We start from the raw sequence: 22,287 nt of genomic DNA on the forward strand, positions 1-22,287 counted from the left end.
GGGAGGGCGCGGAGGAGGGGGCAGGAAAGCGGCCGTACCTGGAACCTCGGATGTCCGCAGCTATTTCGTCGGCGTATCGCTCAGGGTCGGCTTCGTGTCGACGTTTCTTGTGTTTGCAAAAAGAACTAAGAAGCACCTGTTCTTCATTTCGTATACAAATGAGATGAGATATGCAAGTATGATTTGCATCAATTTTAAGATTCCCAAAATACATTTTAATTGTAACCAAAAAAACTTGCAAGTTCAGGCAGTGAAAAATGGAAGGTACTTGATTAGCAAAAATTGCCAAGTTGTTAAGTCTATAAAAAATTCTAAAAGAGAGAATATTATTTACAGCACAAAAATCCTCGTTTCTCAAAGCAATTTTTAAATCTTCTTCTAGTGATTTATATAAATATGTAGAATGTATAAGAAAAGAGATCGTAGAATTTCTTTTGCACGTATACAAACAAATTTTCAATGCTTGATCCTTAAATAACTTGCCACTTACTTTACGTACAGTATACGCAATCGCTGTTATATATCGATTAAAGGCTATCGATGCATCTCGCGTTGGCCGGCCGTTTAATCCTTGTAGCCGGTCCTGGTACCACCCTCGCATAATAACAACCTGTCGGGAATTATTCGGCGGCCGGTTCGCGCACGCCAACCCTGTCGAAGAACTGAAATTTCCCCGCCGTGCAGCGCATCCGGCGATACGATCCAGTGAGGGCACATTAGCTAGGCAATCGGTTGGTGAAATTATTCATGCTGCGGCATGTTACGGGGCCGACTACGTACCACGCCACGCGACGTACCCCCCGAGTCGGCGGCGAATTTCCTGACGAATTATACGATCTCCGCCACGCGCAGGAACGAAGCAGGGGTCGTTGATCGGAAATTACCTTCGTGCCGAGGGATGGAGTTCGGCTCGGGAATTAAGTTCCGGCCTTTTCCAGTTGTTCGTTTCGCAAACCGCGTGCGAGACCGATACAAAAGAGAAGTTGGATCCTCTTGACCATCTCGCTTTTCCTTCATTCTAATTTCAATTCTTTTATTCTAATGGATATACACCGTTCTCTTTGCACGTGATGTGCAAATGTAGAATATTAGAGCATGACGTGACATCCGTCGCTTTAGGCGCTTTCTTTAGTAGTTTTAAAAATCATTTCTTAACAGTTTTAAATCATATTAAAAAATAATTAACTGATTTTTTACATGCACATGTTAATAGATCGTATGTGGATTATTACGTAAACGCGATTTTCATTCAGAGTTACTTTTAACTATACGCGAGTATGGTCGGAAATAAAAAAGTTACCTTTTCGCCATACATCTCTGTGAATAAACGAAAGCGAGAGAAAATGAGATGAACATCGTTTATCCATTCCTTGGAAAACGCGCGAGCCGTTTTTCTTCCTACTCTTGTCAGCATTCAACGGATTACGGGTTTTTTTTAGCTTTTACCGGTGAAATTATTACACTAATTAGTAACATACAGGCATAATGTGCAAAAGTTGCAAGAACGTGAAATTCTAACTTCTCTTTTCAATGTATTGCGATCAAATGATTTAAAAGTTTTTATCATGAATTTTTGTGCAAAAATGTTTTCTTACGATTTTATTTTCTAGGGTCATTTGCTCCGCAATGTAGGAATTACAGCTTTTGTACACAGAAGCTGCAGATTTTTTGCGCCAATATTTTATATAATGTAATTTATTTACAACCTTCTCCCTGATGTTTCTCCCTTACGTTTTTTGTTATGTAAAAAAATTGACTTTATCCAGGAGAAATCGTATGCAGAATAACGAACTATTTAAATTATATTGTGGAATCGATATTCTCTTGTATCTCATAAAGCGAGCTACATTTCGTGTTTAAAAAAATTATATACGTATATATATTATCATAGATAATAATGCATAACATGCACGTAATAATACATGCAATAAAATAGAAATAAAAGGAATGTAGAACAGCATAAAAATATTAATGTTATAAGAAAAATATTAAATGTATATCTAAAAATAATATAGGAAAATAATAATTTTTGAATGAGGATGTGTTATGACATATCATATACCGCTTGTTTTACTTTCCCTTTTGTTTATCCACTTTGTTTCACAACGTCAACAAAAAAATCGATAACAACCGTAGCGATCTCATGCGCCTCGATGTCATAATATTTTGGCGAATTTAAACGAGTTGTAAAATAAATTTCAGTACGGTGCAATCATCCGATTCTATTTTCACTTTGAAAATTTTCAATATTCTATGAATAGATTCACGATCGTAAAATATTATTTGAGCCTCTTTTGTGTTACAAAGAGAAATATGGAAAGAGATAAATTTTTCGAAAATACGGAAATAATCTCCGAATAAACAAGAAAAATTATTCATATTAAAATATCCTGCCAGTCACAATCGAACAATTACGATTTGTTCTTTTACATTAACAATAAATAAAAGATAAGTAAATTATAAAATTACTGAATATATATTTCTTTTTAATCACGAATGATCAATCTCTCCGATCATATTTTATATAATATATATAGAATAACCTTGTTATATTTTATGTATGTATAAGGGATAATCTTTTTACTGTACCCTTTTTAAATATAACTGATATAAATATAATCACTTATATATATATATATATATAAAAGATATGTACTTTAAATATAACTTAAATATAATTATATAACATGTAATTATGTGTGTATTCAACATCCGTAAATAAAAAATAAAACCTTAGAAGAATGCTGAGATAGTTTCTGATACTTTCTCTCTTTTAACGGATAAAATCACACAGATACATACAAACATATCGTTTCAAATTAAGAGAGATATCCCTCGGCCTTCGCATTGCGGTCAGTTGGCCATCGGTGCAACATTGTGTCGGGAGTATCGGAATTAACCCGTCGCGATTCCAACGGCGCCAACCTAGAGTTCTTCACGCGCGAGGACACATGCCGAAACTGCCAAACAACATAGCTACCCTATCAAACCACCTCCCTCTGTCCTTCGCCGACAACGCGTCTGGACAAATGGGTCAATAGGTGAGACGCATGGAATGTACGTCGATGTGACCTAGTTCGCTGTAAGGCGAGAGCGGTCGTGCAACGGCCGCACGCGATCAATACCGCATTCTTGACTTAGAAAATTTACAATGTCAGCGAAAGAAGGCGGTACCAAAGTGGACGAGAGAGATGGTCCGCGAATTGAATGGATTCGGTATTCGCGGCGGCGGCGAAAAAAGACGAATCCCATTTTTTCACGAATCTGAAGCACCAGGATTGAAAGCCGTTTACTCAACGACGTCAAAGATTTCGTCAAATTCCGCGATGAAAACAACTTCTGATTATGCAGTTTCTGCCGTATAAGAGATATGTCCCGATCTTAATTTTATTGGCAGATCCTTGAATTAATCTAGAATCGATTCTTCCGTAAGATATCAAATAGCTTTTGTATTATAAACGGATCTCGGAATAGAATCTAATAGTTGAGAAATTAGATATGCATGCAGATAGTTCATAACGTTCATCGTTATCGTCGGTTCACGTCAAGATTTACTGCCATTCTTACCAACAACGGCTTTATCTCTATGGCAATTCCCATTCATTTCGATTACATTTGTTACAATGAAACCGAAGCTTTCTCATTAACTTCAATGATACAGAAAGGGGAGCGAAACGCTTCGCTGATTTCTTTTGATAAACTGCAGCGATATGCTTACAGTCAAAATATGAATAGAAAATATAAAACTAAAATAAAAGAGAACTGTAATTAAGCTCTGAAATTATATTGAAAGAAAAATTATAATAATGATTAAAGCCTTGCTGGATGTAAGATTGGAAAAAGCGTATTGAGAATCTATTAATATTACACGGATAGCTTGTGAAGATTCGAAACGTTATCATCTGTCTCCAATTTAACTAACATTCTGTCACAGACACCCAGTATTCATACCAGGAAGAGAATCCTGAATCAAGTCTCCGACCACTACGTGAACGGAATATTTCCCGCTCGAGTGCACAATTCTGTAGCGACACAATGATGAGGATAAACAATCTGTACCGCGAAACATGGAAACTGCATAACAAGGTTCGTAATGCCTGATGTGGCTGTTTATTGATTCGGCAAGTTCGCTTTGCTCGTCATGGAAATGTTAACTCGGCGAGGAGTAAATGAATCGGATGTTTCTTTATAACGAGGATCGTAATGGTAGATGGTCGTTTATTACTTTTGCAAGTTCGCTTTATTCATCCAAATAATGATTATTGCGGTGAAATTTGCGTATTATACGCAAACATTAAACATCCTTATTTTGCGCAAGAGATGAGAGATGAACGATTATAATCTTATAAAATACATGTTCGCTTCTTATTGTATACATATAGTGCATTTGTATAATGCATCTGTATAAAATAAAAATAAAACATTTCATTAAATATCGATTTTCGATTAATAGATCAGGAATTAATAGGGCGTTTCGAAAACTCTGCGGCGTACTTTATCCGTACTTTTAATTATCGCGCATCGATTTTTAATACTCTCGCGACATGCTATGCATACGAACGATTTATTACCAGCATTACCTCATAATTTCGAAGCTAGCCTGGATCCTGCCGCAAATACCAGTCCGCACAAAGCAAACGCGGCCGTACTCGTTCACAAAGGATCGCGTATATTCTGGGTCAGGGTCTCTCAAACTGGGTTGTATCACAGCCGTTCGCCGTAATATATCCGGAACGTGCGAAAACGCCCGACGATTCCGGAAAAATCTCGTCATCATTTCGCGACCCGCGATCCTTTGGTTCATCCCGAATTCGTTTGTGAAGTCATAGTAAATGGCCATTAAGTCTTCGCCAACGGTAAATCACTCGAATTATGATCGTAAAATTATCCACGGCGAAAGAGCCGCATGAAAGGGTGATGTTGCTTTTTCACGCAATTCAGAGAAATTAGTCGTACGGGATGCAAAGTTTCTCGCGCGACATCGTCGTAACGATATCTCTATTAATAATAAGCTTGCATGATTATGCATGAGGTACTTGCGGTTTACGATTATGAAATGCGCCGAGTGAAAAGTGCTTTTTTACGAGCTAAAGTACTACTTTTCATATCCTTCGCTTCGATCCCTGAGAGAACCGCTGTTCAGGCAGAATATATATAGGCAAGAGTGGTGCGTGGGATTCAGGGTAGTGGTGGGTGGAAGGATAATAACAACTATGCTGAGAAATTTGCCCATCAAGCCCAATGAACAACGACGTGTTGTTAAATCGTGCCATTAATGTGCTAAGGACGCGTGTTAGCGTGTCATTCAGGCACATTCAACGGAATAAATTGAATTTTTTCGTCAAAAACTGGCATTTTTCGTCGCTTGCACGAATTTGTACGATATTTTCTAGTGTTTTGATTTAATCTCTTCAAAGAAAAAAAAAAGAGAGAACTCTATAGATTTTTTTTGTTCTGAAATAAAAATAGTTTTTGTCAATCTGTCAACATCGTATAAGCGCCCTCATATCCTCGAATCCTCGCACGTATCAATCTTTACGCTGATTTCTTTCCGAATTATTCGCTTCTTCGTGCGAATATCTCACACGATTGGACGTAAAGTATTCACGTTGCAGTGAATATCGCTTATTAACAATAAGTTAATTACGAGCGGATAAATATTAATTATTCATTAATTATACGCCCGTTAACGCTGATTTTTACACGGGACGAACGCTCACGTTTCAATTTACATTGTATGAGACGTAAAAAAGAAACCTAATAAGAAAGTATCTAATAAAGCTTATATTTTTGCAGTAAAAAAAATAAAGATACATAAATATACATACGTAGATGTACCTATATGGGAGAGAAAAGTGACAAATAAAGAAGTATATATTATTACTTACCGGGTGTAACACTTGGAAACGGTTGCCCCGGCAACGACGGCGGATGCTCGTCCTCGGGTGACCGTTCAGACGCGTATCCTTGATCCTGCGGTTCGCCGCTCGTCAATTTGCTCAGTTTTAGATCGACGCACTTGCCAAATTGTTGGCGATGCTTGAGTAATTCGCAGTCAGGTTTGTGTACTATCTTCATCAGCAGATCGTCGTTATCGGTGGCGTTTACTACACGCGGTTGCGAGGACGAGTTCGATTCGAGGCTCCTGCCGCTGCTGTTTTGAGCGTCTTGCTTGCGTTTCGGCAGCGTGCCGACTAAGTCGAGGTCCGAATTACGATGACACCTATCCTCCAAGGCTACGCTGCGACCGTACTTTCTACCGGAATCGACGAGCACCGTGTCGGCGCTGCGATTTCTTTTAACCGAATCGAAGTTTCCGTGACGGCACCGCACCAGATCGAGATCGCTCTGCTGATATCTAAAACCAAACGTGTATCACTCGCGGTTGATTTCCAATCGGGAAGAGATTCACGAGTTCGTGTTCGCCGAAAGCCGAATTCATTTTGAGGCGAGAATCGACTTGAGAATCATTTTCCCGAACTTTAAAACGCTAGAAGAGAGTACGCGCCACGAGAGCGAAAGATACGGCATGTTTGAAGTGAAAACTCTTCAGAGATTCTCGCTCGATCCCAGAGTATGCGCGATCGATCGATCGATTGATTCACGTAGATTGAAATTTTATGGGACGTTCTCGGAATTCTCCAAATTGTTACGCCTCCGTCTGTGTCGCTCTTCGATAATTTCGCGATGAAATCTCGAAATCGCGTGTAAGTGAAAGACGATAAATTTCAGGAATTTATTAAGTTAATTCTAACAAAAAGAAGAGAGAGAGAGAGAGAGAGAGAGAGAGAGAGAGCGCTATATATTTGATGTCCAAAACACACCGCATATTTTCTTGACACCGTCGTAATGTGAGACGAATAGTTTTTATGGTACTCTTATTATTACATACCTCCAGGGATCGTTCTCGTCGAAGGAATCTTGCGATCGATGTTTAACGAGATCCAAAGTACCAGTCGGTCCGCTGTCCGAGAAATGCACTCCTAACGAGCGTTTCTTGTGCGGCAATGTACCGCCGAAGTTTCCGCCGATAGTACCGGACATGATGTTATTATTATCTCGTTGATCATCATCTAGCACATCTTTATCGTCCAGATGATTTGGCAGCGATCCGCAAAATTTATATCTGTAAGAAAATGGATAGTTAAATAAAACAATCTATATATATCTAGATGTCGGAAAAATAAATCACGAAAGAATCATTGACAATGAATTATTTATCCGTATGTACAGACTGGATGGCGCGCAGTAGATTCAAAGATTAAATAATACAAGATTAAGTAACTCGTTCTGTGAAAAGAATTTTCTTCGGAAATATTATTATACCAAGTTGATTATTCGTGTAACTCGAGTCTGTTTCTCCCTCTGTCAAAATTATGAGGGAAGTTGGAAAGATGAAAGCGTCGAGGAGGAGGAAACAAATTTGCAATTTCGCATAATAAGTTGCCGTCAGAGAGCGTCAAACTTTGTAGAAAAAATACATTACGGTAATTTACATAATCCGCGCTTTACACTATTTGTCGTTATTTCGTGCCAAATCCTCGGCGGATTCGGGATGCGAATGATCATTTCGTGAAGTTTCTCGCTAATTCTCGCAATATGCAATGAACTGCATAAAACGTAACGCGCGTGTAAATATAATACGATGGATTACGTTCGTTCAACCGGCGTGTCATACGTTACGCTTGTAACGCTGTTGTCGACGCCAACGAAGGTAAATGCAAAAATAAAATAGGAAAAATTTGTAAACGATACATAAGATTTTTTTGATGCAAAGGAAAAAATTTCGGCACGTTTGCACGCTATGTGACATACGTCACATTCAAACAAGGTGAAATCGAGCGTGTCGGAATTGAAATAATGCCACGCGAATGATGTTCGCAAGACATTCGTATCGTTTTCTGTGCGCGAAAATTGTGAATAGAATAAGCATGCACACACATTTTCACTATAAATATCGTAGACAGATATAGATCTTTTACTTCATAGAGATAGAGTATACACACACACACACACACACACACACACACACACACACACATATATAGTGATGGATTTAAAATTATTTTTATTTTAAATGATATGATATATAATGATAGCAAATTTTAAGAGAGTGATAAATAATAATTTTTTTAAAGAGACAAAGTTAAATTAAAAAGAATGAATTATTTCCACATATTTTATATATATCTTTTAATGAAAAAAATTTGTTATATATAATACGAAGGTTCTAGGCTTTGGCTTTCCTGGCTTACGTATAGATCCTCGATTAAAGCTGTTCTTTTTCTTACGATATTAAAGTATTACATTAAATATTATCTAATATATGATCATTAAGAAAAAATTACTCCTGTTACTTTGTTAGAAAAATCATAATTTTGCTTGTAATCTTTGTTTTCTTTCGGGCTTTTTTTTTTTATCTAAAATAATAAAAATTGATGAAATATAACCCTTTCTATTTATATTCTTTGTTGTTATATCATTTTAAGATTGGTGAAAAATGAATTGGGAAGCATGACATAATCGTCATAATGTCACGGCATGTGGAAACTTCACGTGTTTACTCGACAATCGTATTTGCGCGTGTCTCGTAAAATATTCTACGTGACAATGCACGTACTAGGAACGGTATAGGAAAGTTTACTAATAATTCGTACGTGACATCATCCGCTGTGTACAGCCTGCTTTCACGCCCGGTGGATAAGCGAATACCTGCCTGCTTGCCTGCCTGCGCAAATCTTCATCGTATGCATAAGCGCACAAGCGCGCAGAGCATCTGACCTTTCACCGATCTCTCTACTTACTTTGACCCTCGCGTCGTGGATACCTCTTGGTAATTCTATCCGGTTCCCGATCATAATGCAAATCATATGAAAATGACAGTCTCATAATACAACTTTTGATAGCTACGGACGGGATGAGAAACGCGAGATTAATGTAATATATTAAAAGAATGTAATTAAAAAAATATCTCACATATTAATATATAAACTCGTGACGCTGTCTGATCTTTCTTTAATCCCAATTTATCTCAATCTTTTGTCGCGGATTTATAATATCATGGATTAAAATTCTGTGTTTATTTATTAATATCACTATTTTAAGATCGAATAAATAAATAACATAGAGGATTTTATAATAATTTTAAGTTATATTACTGTAGTCGATTTTAAGTATATAATATAATAGCGATAAAGTGCAAGATTCACTCACAACGAGATTTTCTTACGACCATAGAGAAAAAAACAAAATAAATAACTAACTTGTTGACAATGTATACGGTTGAAAAGCGTTCTAATATTATTAAGCTTGAGTAGATAAATAGCAAACGCGAGAGCGAATCCGCTTGCGCGTATTTCTGGCGTTGTCATTGCTAGGTTTAGACAACAGCACTTACGCAAATGAGATCAGGAAGCGCGCGCGGGACGTCTTTTAATCTCCCGGGTGCTCTTTTAATCCGCGTGTGCGCCCTTATTCCTCCCGGCTCCACGCCGTTCCCGTGTAAACGAGAGTTTAATGGAAGCCGCCCTAGTTCAACGACTGGCCGACCTTAGAGGTACTTTAAATTATCTCGCGGCCGGCAACTTGTTACTACCGGAGGCGCCGTTGCTCCATTGTATAAGGTTGCTCTTGCAGTGGCTGCGAGACAGAGAGAGAGAGAGAGAGAGAGAGAGAGAGAGCTATGCGCTGAGAAGATGCTAACGCGACAGGGTTCCCTGTTTTATACATCGCTGCAAGATGCAAAACTGTTTCCGCACTCCAAGTTTACAGGCTTTTATTTTAATTTAAACGCGTTATTATTACTTTAAAAATACAATCTCCCTCTATTTAATTCAATTGTCAGAAACTGAATAAAGAGCTTAAACACGATAATGTTTAGGTAGAAAATGTTTAAATACAATTAACACTCTTATTTACAAGTATATCCATCAGCATATAATATTATACCATTTATTTTATATACAAAATGTATAAATTATATTTATAACATAATAATTTTTTCGTATATTATGCATTAAGCCGGACACAACGTGGTGTAAAAGATTAATTAAGAGATGCGGATAAATGCAGCTATTAAATTAAATATCACGAGAGTGAACGGAAGATAGTAGGAAATTCGGGTGAATTCATTAAAGTTAAATTAACGAAGCGTGTGTCCTTGACGGATTCACTAATAGTTTTTAGATGGTATATCGCGCGGCCAAGCGGTATAGTAAGATGATCGCTTGGTCTTGGTTTCTCCTTACCCAGCCCGTTATTATGACGGACATAATTACGAGACGCAAATAATTATTAAATTTAATAATAGAACGGCGTGAGCGTGAATCGACTCATTTTATGTCGATTTATCATCGTCATTTGTCACCGTTATCACAGCGTCGGACATAATTCACCTTCGGATTAATTTCTCTCGGTCATTGTTGACTGTGTGGCTTACCTTCGGTTAACTGGTTAGATAAACAAGAGAGATATATATATATTACCGGCATAGCATGTTTTCACGACAATCTTGTTATTGGTTAATCATCTTACGTAGCTTATTGTTAGCCCGCCGGCGCCAGTACACAACACATTCGACTTTATGTCGATACATGAAGGATTCCGGAGCCGAATTTCGTGCTTATCCCATCTCTCGAAAGCCCTTCTACCGACACATCTCGTCTTCTCCCTAAATTTAATTAGCACGTGTTTCGAGAGAGCTTTATCACTTTGCAAGTAATTCCATTCGCGACTAAATATAGCTACTCGCGGTTTATAGGGCGATATCGCATCTTAATCCTCGAAGGAATAATCAGGAAAACGATCTCGCGCGACAGCAATTCACCGATGGACTTGCAATCAATTTTAATCGATCTTGCGCGATAATTTTACGCTATTCCAATTTTTTTGCAGAAATTTTTTATTCGCTTTACTTTGTTCGAGAGTTAGTGACCGTAAGTAGATCGAGCGTTCTCTTAACGACTCTCGTGGGTAAAAAAGTTATCTCGTTAATTTATATATATATATATATTTTATTTAAATATATACTGCTCCTATATTATTACTTTTTATTACTATTTATAATCGTTAAGAAATTAATTCGTAGATCAGTATTTTATTATCGCGTCTTTTGTAATGTTCAACGATATTTTTCGAGTTATTAAGTATTTCTTAAGAATATTTCATTTAGTAAAATCTAAAAGAGATTTATTCAGGACTTATTTTCGCATCAAGAAATTATGAAAAAACTTGAAAATAATGAACTTTTTGATTAAAAAATAAAGTAAGTTATGCTTATGCGCGTACATATGTGTGTGTGTCATTTAGGAGAGGAAAAAGGGAAAGAGCACATTTAATATTGAACGACTTCTTTATAGAAAGATGTAGGTACGTGTCAAGTCAACCTTCTTTCGACAGACACAAAAAGACTACGACCAAAAGGCTAGAGATGAAAAGAGTTTTATCATCGCGCGAGGATCGTGGGTAAAAATCATTTCACACCGATAGTAAGTGAAAATGAATTCCCCACCTTATATATATTTGACGAGCATTGCAAGAATGCGCTTTGCACATAAATTAATCCAATAATTCTCTGTGAAATAAAAGGAAAGTATTTCTGCATTCTGTAATTAATTCTCTTTAATAATGGAATTGATTTTACACAACGCTATTGTTAATATATATATAATATATATTAACGGAAGACTTGTATTAAAGATTAAAATTAAATTCTTCTTGCACACACATATACACACAAATCTTTGGACTAGATATATTATTATAATTTTTTAAATTGGATTTGACGATATCTTTTTAATATACAATAATAAAAAGTTCATACTTATTTAATTAAAAGGATTGATATCATAATGTAATTTAGATAAGATGCTAATGTATTAGTAACCATATTTAATAGTGCTTCAATTTTTTCTATATTTTTGATCTGTATAAAGTCTATTCTTTATAAGGATGTTTATAATCCATAGATAGATTTGTGTTAAGCAGATTATCGGCGTGATACTAACGATGCTTTTTCCAAGTATATTAGATGGGGAATCGATCGCGAATTGACCTTTCCCTACGAATATTGCAAGATGAGATTCCCGCCCGTAGCGTTTCACTCGTTTCGTGTCGTTAAAAAATTAACGATATCTGCAAGGCTACGTTACAAAGAGCATTTAATCTTTTGACGCGAAAGAAGTTACGATTAAAACATCTCGCATCTCTTTTTTTCTTTCGTAATATTTCAGTTTAATCCGATACCTTCGTAGTCATTTATACTAACTTTACGTATATCTTCAACGTACTTTTAATTTTGTACACGCATAACTTTAATCTATAGTTTTATATCTCCTTTAAAGAAACTTTAATGCAATAAGAAAAAGATATATTAATTTTTTTCCTTCATAAATAAAAAATTGTGTGATTAATGTTAATATCAAATGTCGCAGAGATAAATCGCGCGAATATAAATTTCTCTATCTAATTAAAAACAAAAACTCACTCGATATACGAATATAAATCAAAGAATGTGAAATTATCTTTAATAAAATGGGAGAGATAACTATTTTTAATGGATTAAGCAAGGAATAGAGGGCTAATTAAAAGCCTGGCGCGGTTAATAATGCGCGAATTAATTTTTATATATATTTCCGGTTTACTTGTGATAATGTACATTTCGGTTCTAATATTTGGACCATTTATAGTCCTCAAGATATATATATATATATATATAAATTAATTAACCGCGCCAGGTTCTTAATTAGCCCGCTATTCCTTACTTATTGTTAGTTATTTAATATCAGAGCATTTAATTTCGTATTTAGTTTTTAATGGCTCACCTTTCTCTCTGCGCGCTGGAACAGGGCACCAGTATCTTCCCCATGCTGTTGAGCTTTCCCTTAGGTTCGCATAAATTCCCGGAAGACTGAGTGCGTCGGCCAGTGAGGCCCTTTCCGTTATGCCTACTCAGATTCGAGCCCATTGTCGACTCCTCGGTCTCCTGGACTTGGTTCGCTTGTCGTTGATCGTCCTCGCGGCGATTTATGGCATTTCCGGGCGTGTTCTCCTTATTTGGCCAGTCGAAGTACTTGTCGAGTTGGTCCTTAGCATTGACTCTGTAAGATATCGGCTGGGTTGGTGGGGATGGTGCCAGCCGATTCCTCTTGCCACCGGAAACGACCGGTTGCAATTGCGAACGACCGTAGCCGCGGCGACGATTGCTCGATTGCGGCGATTCGCCGTTTATGGATATTTTCTGCACTTTCCAGCTTTCCTGATCGTTGCTGGTGGACGGTACGGTCACCACTTCCTCACCTGCAATCGAGAAATGACATTGTTAGAGTGATACCAATGGTTAGTCTTTCCGGGAAATCGGCTTTCCCTCTTTTTACGCGCTCGCAGTTTCTAGCGAATAGCGAGTCGCGAAATTACAGCGGTTTTAATGAACTGGATGTTTTATTTTATTTTCACCTGTCGTATGTATATTTTCGTGCATAGGTGTATTTGAGTTTCGTACAAACGGAGTTCTGCAAAGATAACATAGCGTATCCTAACGCGATTACAATTCGTATATAACTTTTGCGTAAAATGTCGTGAAAACGTCTGATCCGCAAAGTCTCTATATAACTATATTTCATTTTACATCTGCCTCTGTGAAACTTTCGTAATAAGTCAAATTTGAAAAGCAGCATAAAATATAAGTAGAAACGCAAAAGCTTTTAATGCAATCTTGTGAAATCATAATATAAACTTACTTCAAAAAGATCAATAAGCAAGATATTCTAATACCAGGTAGTATAAACTTACTTCAAGGATCAGTAAGCAAGGCATCGGTACGCGGTTGCCTTTATAGGAAATCATATATTATACCTTAACAATAGCTGAATTAATGCTTTCTCTTCTTTTTGCTGGTTTTAGTTTTATACAAAACGATAAAGGATAGATCGAGCAAATGATGATCGAACTAGCTTTTAACGTAAAATGATGAAATATTTTACCGTACAAAAATAAAATGTTAATTTTTTCATTAAAGACTTTTACTTCATTTAAGACTTTTTTCATTAAAAAAAAAAAAAAAAAAAAAAAAGGTTTGAAATTCTTGTAAAATTCATTCAAAACAATAATACTTATTTAAAATTCTATCATTAATGTTTAATGATCCGGTGAAAGTATAATATTTAGTGTAAATTTTTAATATGCGTGGATTATCACTTCCAATGCATATTGATTGTAAACAATTAGCATAGTTTAACAATTAGTATAATATCGCCTTCCAATTTTCGCAACGGTTGCACACAACGCGAGATGCTTTCGCATTCAAGATGAGATTATTGTTAGTATTATGTCTAAACGGAATCCAATTCCGAGGTCCGATCACTAATATAATCGTCGTGCGCGAGGCTCGTTGCATAACCGTATTATTAATGCGACCGGCATGTGTGCGCATGCATCTACGCATTCAACGAATGGTGTTGGATCGAAACGCCAAGCTTGAATCGCGGTCGCTTGTTATGTCTACGAGTGGAAAGTTTTAATTCGACGCGTTCGCCGTGAAGGAATGAGAGCACCGATACTCGATTGTACGCGAGTCCATTAATTCACCGGCGAATTTTAAATCACGGCGACTCGTTTAGGCAAAGGTAAAATTACTCTTCAGTTCGATGTGCATTGTAAATGTAATTTTTTAAATATGCAGATTGATTTTTTTCGTTCTGAGAGAAACGACTTAAATCTGAGAGAGAAATACTGAGAAAATTGAAGTTAAAGATTTCATTTACAATCGAAGATTTAAATAACGAAGGAAAAATTGTGTTGTTTTTCTCTCTTTTATATATATTTTTATATATATATTTTGATATATATTAATATATTCGATAAATTTTAATTCAAAATATAGTTATATGTTTTTGCTGCTGTTTATCGCTTTTATAAGAGGAAGGTTATAATGATTCGAGGAACGAATCGGTCATTAACACACATAAGAAGGAAATGCCTGGGAGTCATACTTCGCATGCTTGTAGTTGATTTCTTGCGGGAAATTATTACGTTAGCAATTCTGCGGTAATTAACTGTTAACGGTAATCTACTAGCTTACAGATTAACAATATCCGATGTGAACATATTTACTAAAAATAACTTATAAATCTTATTCAAATAGTTTATGAAAAAAATAATGTAACATATTAAAATATCCTTTTAAAATGATTAAAATAATTCTAAATATCTTCTAAGAAAAATATCTAAATTTTAAAAGTATTGTTAGAAAGACATGTTTTAGACCTTTTCAGAAGATATTTATAGATCAAATCCCATTATAAATATCGCTTTAGAAAACAATTTTTTTCATGAGAATAATCAAGTTTGAAAATATTTTTCTATATCTACAAGAGAGATAATCTGGCTTTAACTTCGTAAAATCCGCGTCCTTTATCTTATCGTCTTGTTCACGCACCAAGTATATTTTTTTTTTTTTATTATTCTCTCGTAGCAGTTCTTTCTTTCTCTCGTTCTACTATATAACCCATTTTAGACGTCGCCACTGCTATTGGGTTAACCGATAAAACTGTCGTTTTACGGTGCAGCCGAGGAAAGTGGAGAGAAGTCGAAAATCAGTTGTAACAAAGATGTAGCTTCTGAGAAAAGCTTGTACTTTTGTAGGAGTTTAAGAGAAGGTACAAGATTTATGCTTCTTAAAATACAGGTAAGTTGCTCTTTTGGAACTTTTTTCATAAAGTGGAAAAAAAAATTTTAAGTGAAAAGCGACGAGAGGCACGTGCGATTATTTAGCCTCATACGTGGTCCTCGATTGCACATCGTTTATCTCGCATGCAGGCCGGTGTGTAAAAAAAATTTGTTCTCCACCGTGCACGCGAAATCACCGTTGCGCTGGTAATTACATTTTACCAGTGCGTGACGCCTTTATAATGCGTGCGTTTATAATAGAGTTCAGGAAAAAAATATGTAAAGTCATGTAAAATGGCAAAAAGAATTGTTTTGTTTTGAAAATATAGTGATAAAAAACTCTCTAATATATTTTCGTACAAAATATCACATTTTGCAGAGAAGATATCGCGTAAAAAGAATCATGTTACTTCTTTCAGAATGGCAGGTTTCAACAAAAGGACATTTTTAGCGAAAACAATTACGTCCATTCTAGGGTAACGTCATATGATTTCCACTTCTCGAGCTATCGTGTACTAACTGTAAAACGATTACTATTATTGCAATATACAGACGTAGTAGTGTCTAGTCGTATCAATTGCCATTTGGATCTGACAAAGAAATAAATTTGCCATTGATTTTAAATTTGAAATAAATTTAATTCCTTTAAGAAATTTATATGTATAATTCTAAACTTCTATCGATATTAAAAGACAATTTTATTTAAAAAATTCTTTTACATATACACACATAAGTTTTAATGAATAAAACATAGCTAATAACAACTTTAAAGAGTTCTTCCCAATCTTTAAATCTGCAGTAACAAATATACAAGATGGTTCTTTATTTTGTGTTATTTTATTTTATAATCAGCATTCATCAAAATCAAAAAGAGACAGTTTGCGAACGTTTATTGCTGTGAAAACAGACGCTTTTGTTTTTAGGTGATTCACAATCAGTCGATTATTGTAGGTAAAGGTAACGGTACATATAGGTTTAATCGATAAAATCAGCCGTGCTAGTTGATTAGTTTTAAGAGAATTTGTGTCATCGACACTAGCGATTATTCCGGTCTCTTCCGTTCACGCGGCTTCCGGTCGCGAATAAATCCAAAAGGGTGAGTAAACGCAGGAAATTAGTAGAGACTGTGTAGGCCGTCCTGGAAAGATTATTGACGTCAAGAGTCAGAGTTGCTGATCCGAAATTTATTGCATCGAAATCTTTTTGTCAAAAAAATGCGTTGATACGTACTCGACGTGCGTGTTCAATAGCAGGCAATTTCGTATATAACTATAGTAATGTAAGAAAAAAATATTTGCCGCAGCATCCAATATTGACAAGAATATTAAAACTTATATTTAATATCTTTAAACGAGAAAAATGTTTAATGTAAAAAAAAAATTGCGAATAAATTCTCTCGATAAATATAGCTGTAAAAGTAAAAGTGTGAACGTTATTAAATTTTTAATAAGATCTCGTTTTTCGATTAAGTTGACCAATAGAGTTTGTTTGTTATTTTGCTGTAGAGAAAATTTAATTCAAGACTTAATTATCAGGATATTTAATGAAAGTTGGAAAGTTGCTGTCAAATGACTTTCTATCAACATCTTCACTTCAGAGAAGTTTATTGTTTAAATTTATCTAGGAATTTATAATAAATATAGAAAAGAATATGTATATAATGAAATATCGATAAATTCCTAAAATGAAATTTGCAATGGTTCCGAAATATATTTTGCATAAGATCAAAAATAATTTGCACATCAAGAATATTATCGTATTTTCGTAGCGGCGTTTATTCGCTAATATATCGTTCTTTCGCTTGTAAAATATTTATTGCCGTTGCAATGCAAAGAGAGAGCGAGAAAGAGAAAGAGAGAGAGAGAGAGAGAGACACCCGTGGAACGACATGTACATATAGAGTACGATATAATGCGCGAGTCTGGCATTATAATTACTCCGTAATTAGTTGCGAAAGAATGTTTCGCGTTTGTGGAATTGAAATACTCGATCCACCACATCATATAATTACCGTTGCTCTCGTATCGACTGATACTGCTGGTGAAAAACGATTCAAGATTGTTCGGGGCGAAAGGAGATCGCGTGCGTAAATAGTCGGAATAGTCGCGCCTGGAATCGTGCATTAATTCATATTATACTGAGCACGTGCTTACCGATCGCAAACGCAAAAGCGGCTGCCTGCAACGACGATTGTGTACTCGTGCGAACCGAATTGCTACATTGAAAAATTCATTTGTATGCCAATTAACTCGCGTTTACCGCCGGTTTTATTATCGTAAGGTCAAGGTGGACGCTTCATGCGCGATGTTCTGAGTAATGAAACATCATTCACAGGTCTTGGGAAATGTCAGGCCATTGTATTTATGCATGAAATATGTAAGCGTTCAAAAATTGCATAGTATCGTACTGACGAGTCAGCAAGTCGACTAAAATCTATCAAGTACATAGATGCAAGCAGAGATCGCATAGAGAGAAATCTTGTCATTGAGATTAAAAAAAAAAAAAAAGAAAAAAAAGAAAAGTCGTGATAAAAACATACAAATAAAAAAGAGTCCAAGAAAGAGAAATATATTCTCTAATAATAAAATAAAAATTAAATTATTATATTTTTCCGAGCATTGTGAAAAAACTTGATAAATTTAATATAAATTTTACCATTATTTCATATAATTAATTATTTCTGGACATTTCCTATTTTTTTCGTAACGTCAAATATATTGTGTAACGCGTTAAGAAAATTGTCTGTTCTTGTTTGCTGTAGATTATCAAGTCATAGATTTTAACATAAATAAAGACTTCACGAGCAATAATAATTGTATTCAATGCTATATGTGAAAAAAAAAGATAAGCAAAATCTTTCAAGGATGGAATACATTAAAGCAAGTTTAATTATCCGTAATATAGTGCACAAGCATTTATCTGCTATGAGTCTAGAAAGCTCCTCTGCAAGCGAGAAAATTACAACAGTCAAGTTTCATAAATGCAAAGGATTTAAAATCAAGCTTCAAGCCGAGATTTGAATGTTTATTAAATCTGTATTTATATACATGGATGACTTTGCTATATATTCAGAATTTAGTCTAGAAAGCTTTCGATTAGAGCATTTGCGAAAATTTTAATAATCCTTTTCATTTCAGCATTTGCAATGAGAAAAGATTAGATCTTTCAAATTTTGACGTTTTTACGAGAAAGTATACAAAATTAGATACTGTCTGTTAATCGTATATTTTTATGCGATTTTCTCTCCCATGCAATAATGCACATACGAATTGACATTATCCTAGTTATTTAAAATACTATTTGCAAGCCTCAGGGAATACCAGCTATATGTAATTACGATTGAGGGAAAAGGGGATTATGCAAATATCGAACGACATGATGACGCGGTGATAGCGCCTTCGAAGCAATTTCGTAGTTTAATCAGCATTGACGTGATTACCCCAAGTTAATTCTCGCGATAAAATTATCATACAACATTTCTTAATTATCTATGAAAATCATTCCGCAAAGATTAAACACAAGAGACGAGTTAAAAATTGCTTGATCAAGTGAACGGTATATAGAATATCAATGTTATTTGTTATCAATCGATATAAAGCAGGTGCGATAGATAGATGATGGAGGAACGTAAATATATAAAATTTTATCGTACCTGACGTAAAAATATTCGATAGGCGTAGCAAAAAATGCGACACGCTGCTTAAATCACTAACGTCGAACTCACGATAATTGGTCGATGTACAGACTCATCAACTTGGTATGATAACGCACTGATAACGAAAGAATGTATGTTACTGATATGATTGATAAGACAAAACCATTTCAATTCGTATTGGTCTCACACCTGCATTGGCACAGGTGAAAGATAAAGAGATCTCGGTAGATGCGAACAATCAAATTACACTTGTTCCGATACATTTATTTTTAGATACGCTTATTTTTAGTTACATATTTCAAGAAAAATTTATTAATGCATTAAGATAAGATAAAGATAATTTATAAGCCCTTATTATAATAAACAAATTAAATCACCGTAAAATTTTGAAAGCCATTTTAGATCCTATGATGAAATATTGTTATATTTTTTTATCATTTTGTATACTTTTATAATACTTTTTTTTAACATTTATTATAATATTTATAGTGTACGTTAGATTATTATATATTATTTATTTAAACTTGCAAAATTGGAATATGTTCAGAATTCCAGAAATTCAAACATAATTCGCTTTTATGGATATAATTTTTTTATTATTACGAACAATATTATTTCGCTCAATTGCACATTTTTACCGCGTTTCACGATATAACTCGATTCGAATTTTCGGTGTTTTCAGTTTCAAGATCGATGAAGAAATTGATTGTACATCCGATACACTACCGCTTCGAGGTATTAATCGCGGCCTGCATTCAAGCGTGACGAACAAAATCTGGAATAGCGCTGCAGTTTTAAAAGTTCGATTCGGCTGAATGACGATGTTTAAAGTTTTAGATCAAAAGTTTAGTAGTTCGAGATACCCTGTGCTTTATCTCAGCGACAGGAATAGGGAATTCGTATGTCCGCTTGTACTCCAAGTTTTTATTACTCGAATCGAAAAAGACCGATCCGTTTGTTTGTTGCGCGATATACGATTTACTACATCGGCACGAGAAATAAAAAAGCGTGTATTGCACAAGTCGAGGAAATTCTCAATTGATTTTATCAAATTCATTTTTTTGTTCAATAACAATAAGTATTTTTAAGCTATTAAAAAATTATCGAGCTAAATTTATTTGTTTATTAAATAAGTCTGAATAAACTGACGATTGAAGTAAATAGTTTTAATATTTTTAATATATATATATATATATATATATATATATATATATATATATATATATATATATAGGGTGTCCCCAATTTAAATGACAAAATTTCAGGAGCGTGTAGGGGACCGAAAAGCTAAGACAGAAAGTCCTTTAGAGGTTTGCTCGTTTTTGGACCCTTTTTGGAGAAAAAAAAGACACACAACAAGTTTTCGTTTTTTTACTTACTTATTTACATTTTATTTATGTTATCATTTATTTAATGCAGATATTTTTCAAAATGTTGTCCTCTATAATGTATTATCTAAATATCTTTTAAAAGTCTCAAGTATCTTTTAACATCGCGTATGATGAGTCGAGTGTCGAAGCTAGAAATGGGTGATCGTTTCGATCTACCCATTGAATTACTCGATCATATTTCGGTCATTCCTAACTGGCGTCCATCGTTCCCCGAACATGTGTTTCGCATAATTCGCTCGTCCGTGATAAATATTCCACTCAACATCTAAAAGAGGAAAACCACGACGAACTAAGATACAAGTTATCTCGCCTTCATTTTTGGAGTTTCTTCTATTAGATAACATGTTTGATTAGTACATACGGTTCTTCAATATTTTTATTCTACGTAATTACTCACGCATGTTTCCGTCGTGATGTTCACGATGCAATAACCGGACAATTGTATCGATGATTGTGACATGTAGTTCAAATGAAAATTCTTCAATTTTTGCAAGAACCTCTTCTTTTATCTGTCGCGTATAATTCGATGTCCTCCTGTATCCTTTGATTTTGTGACGTACACATTTATATAACGTACGTCATTACGTTTTTATATTGACTTTACACTTGTATCATACACATATTTTAAAAAGTATGTCTGTCTTTGTTAAAAAATATTCCTCCATGTATCACAGGCAAAAGAAAAACGCGGAATACATTGCGTAGCATAAAAAATAGAACGTATTTATTTGCCGATTTTCGACGCTTTTTAGTGACGTTCACAGGCTTCGGGATGATACTATTCGCACAGAATCGGTGATTAGAATTCCATTAAAAAGTATGTGAATAATAAAAGACCATCCGTCCTAAACAATAATTTTACGCGTTATTATTGAAATGTGGATCAATTTCAAACTGCTTCGATAAGACCCCCTATCGAAGAAACATCCGTGCTAATGTATGCTCCATGTTACGAAAGGATTAAACGTCGTTTAAGCGATGTATCATTCGGTGAATCGTGCACTTTATCCTTTGGATTAAATACTATGCCAATTCTGCGTATTGGCGGATAGATTGGCGCTTGAATGAACCGAAAGCTGATGAGCGAGCTTCGGCAAATTCGTTTCGAATAAACGCCAGATTTGAATCTATCGACTGTAATATAAACGCAGGCATTTCCTTATCGCGAGAGCACCGAATATTCCATCAATTTTGCGCTTTACTGAAAATATTCGCGAAATACGTATCAAAGAAGCTCAACTCGGTCAAGTAAAAATTTCGCGGTGTTTCTTGTGAAACAGAAAGCATATATTGCTGTATCGTTTTAAAAAGGCGGATGTAGCAGTATCTTGATTAAACGGATCGCTGATTTCTTGCACATAAATTTAAAAAACTTCAACGTGAGATCGCTTCGACCAGAAACACGCCAGTTAAGAAAAAATTTTAAAAATTGTTTTCTCCCGTATTTCAGTTATTTCAATAACACAGTCAAATAACTATATATCTTTAATTTGTTATGCAACTTCAAAAAATACGATATACATTCAAATCTGTTTGAGATTGTGGCTAATAGGAGATTCGTGCCATTAGAATATCGCG

At 35.1% G+C, this 22,287-nt stretch overlaps 1 protein-coding gene across 1 annotated transcript in view; it reads right to left on the reverse strand.

Annotated features, from left to right (window-relative positions):
• LOC138944692 (uncharacterized) overlaps positions 1–22,287 on the reverse strand; it is a 94,564-nt gene that overhangs the window by 19,806 nt on the left and 52,471 nt on the right. The window contains exons 2-4 of the mRNA XM_070315570.1: positions 12,822–13,296; positions 6,893–7,126; positions 5,889–6,358 (exon numbers count right to left, since the gene is read on the reverse strand). Of these exons, the coding sequence (XP_070171671.1) occupies positions 5,889–6,358; positions 6,893–7,126; positions 12,822–13,296 (1,179 nt within the window). The remainder of the gene's footprint in view (positions 1–5,888; positions 6,359–6,892; positions 7,127–12,821; positions 13,297–22,287) is intronic.

This window comes from Polyergus mexicanus, unplaced genomic scaffold (assembly GCF_030449975.1).
Source record: "Polyergus mexicanus isolate NDT 795.1 unplaced genomic scaffold, iyPolMexi1.0 SCAF_2, whole genome shotgun sequence".
Taxonomy (NCBI): Eukaryota; Metazoa; Arthropoda; class Insecta; order Hymenoptera; family Formicidae; genus Polyergus; species Polyergus mexicanus.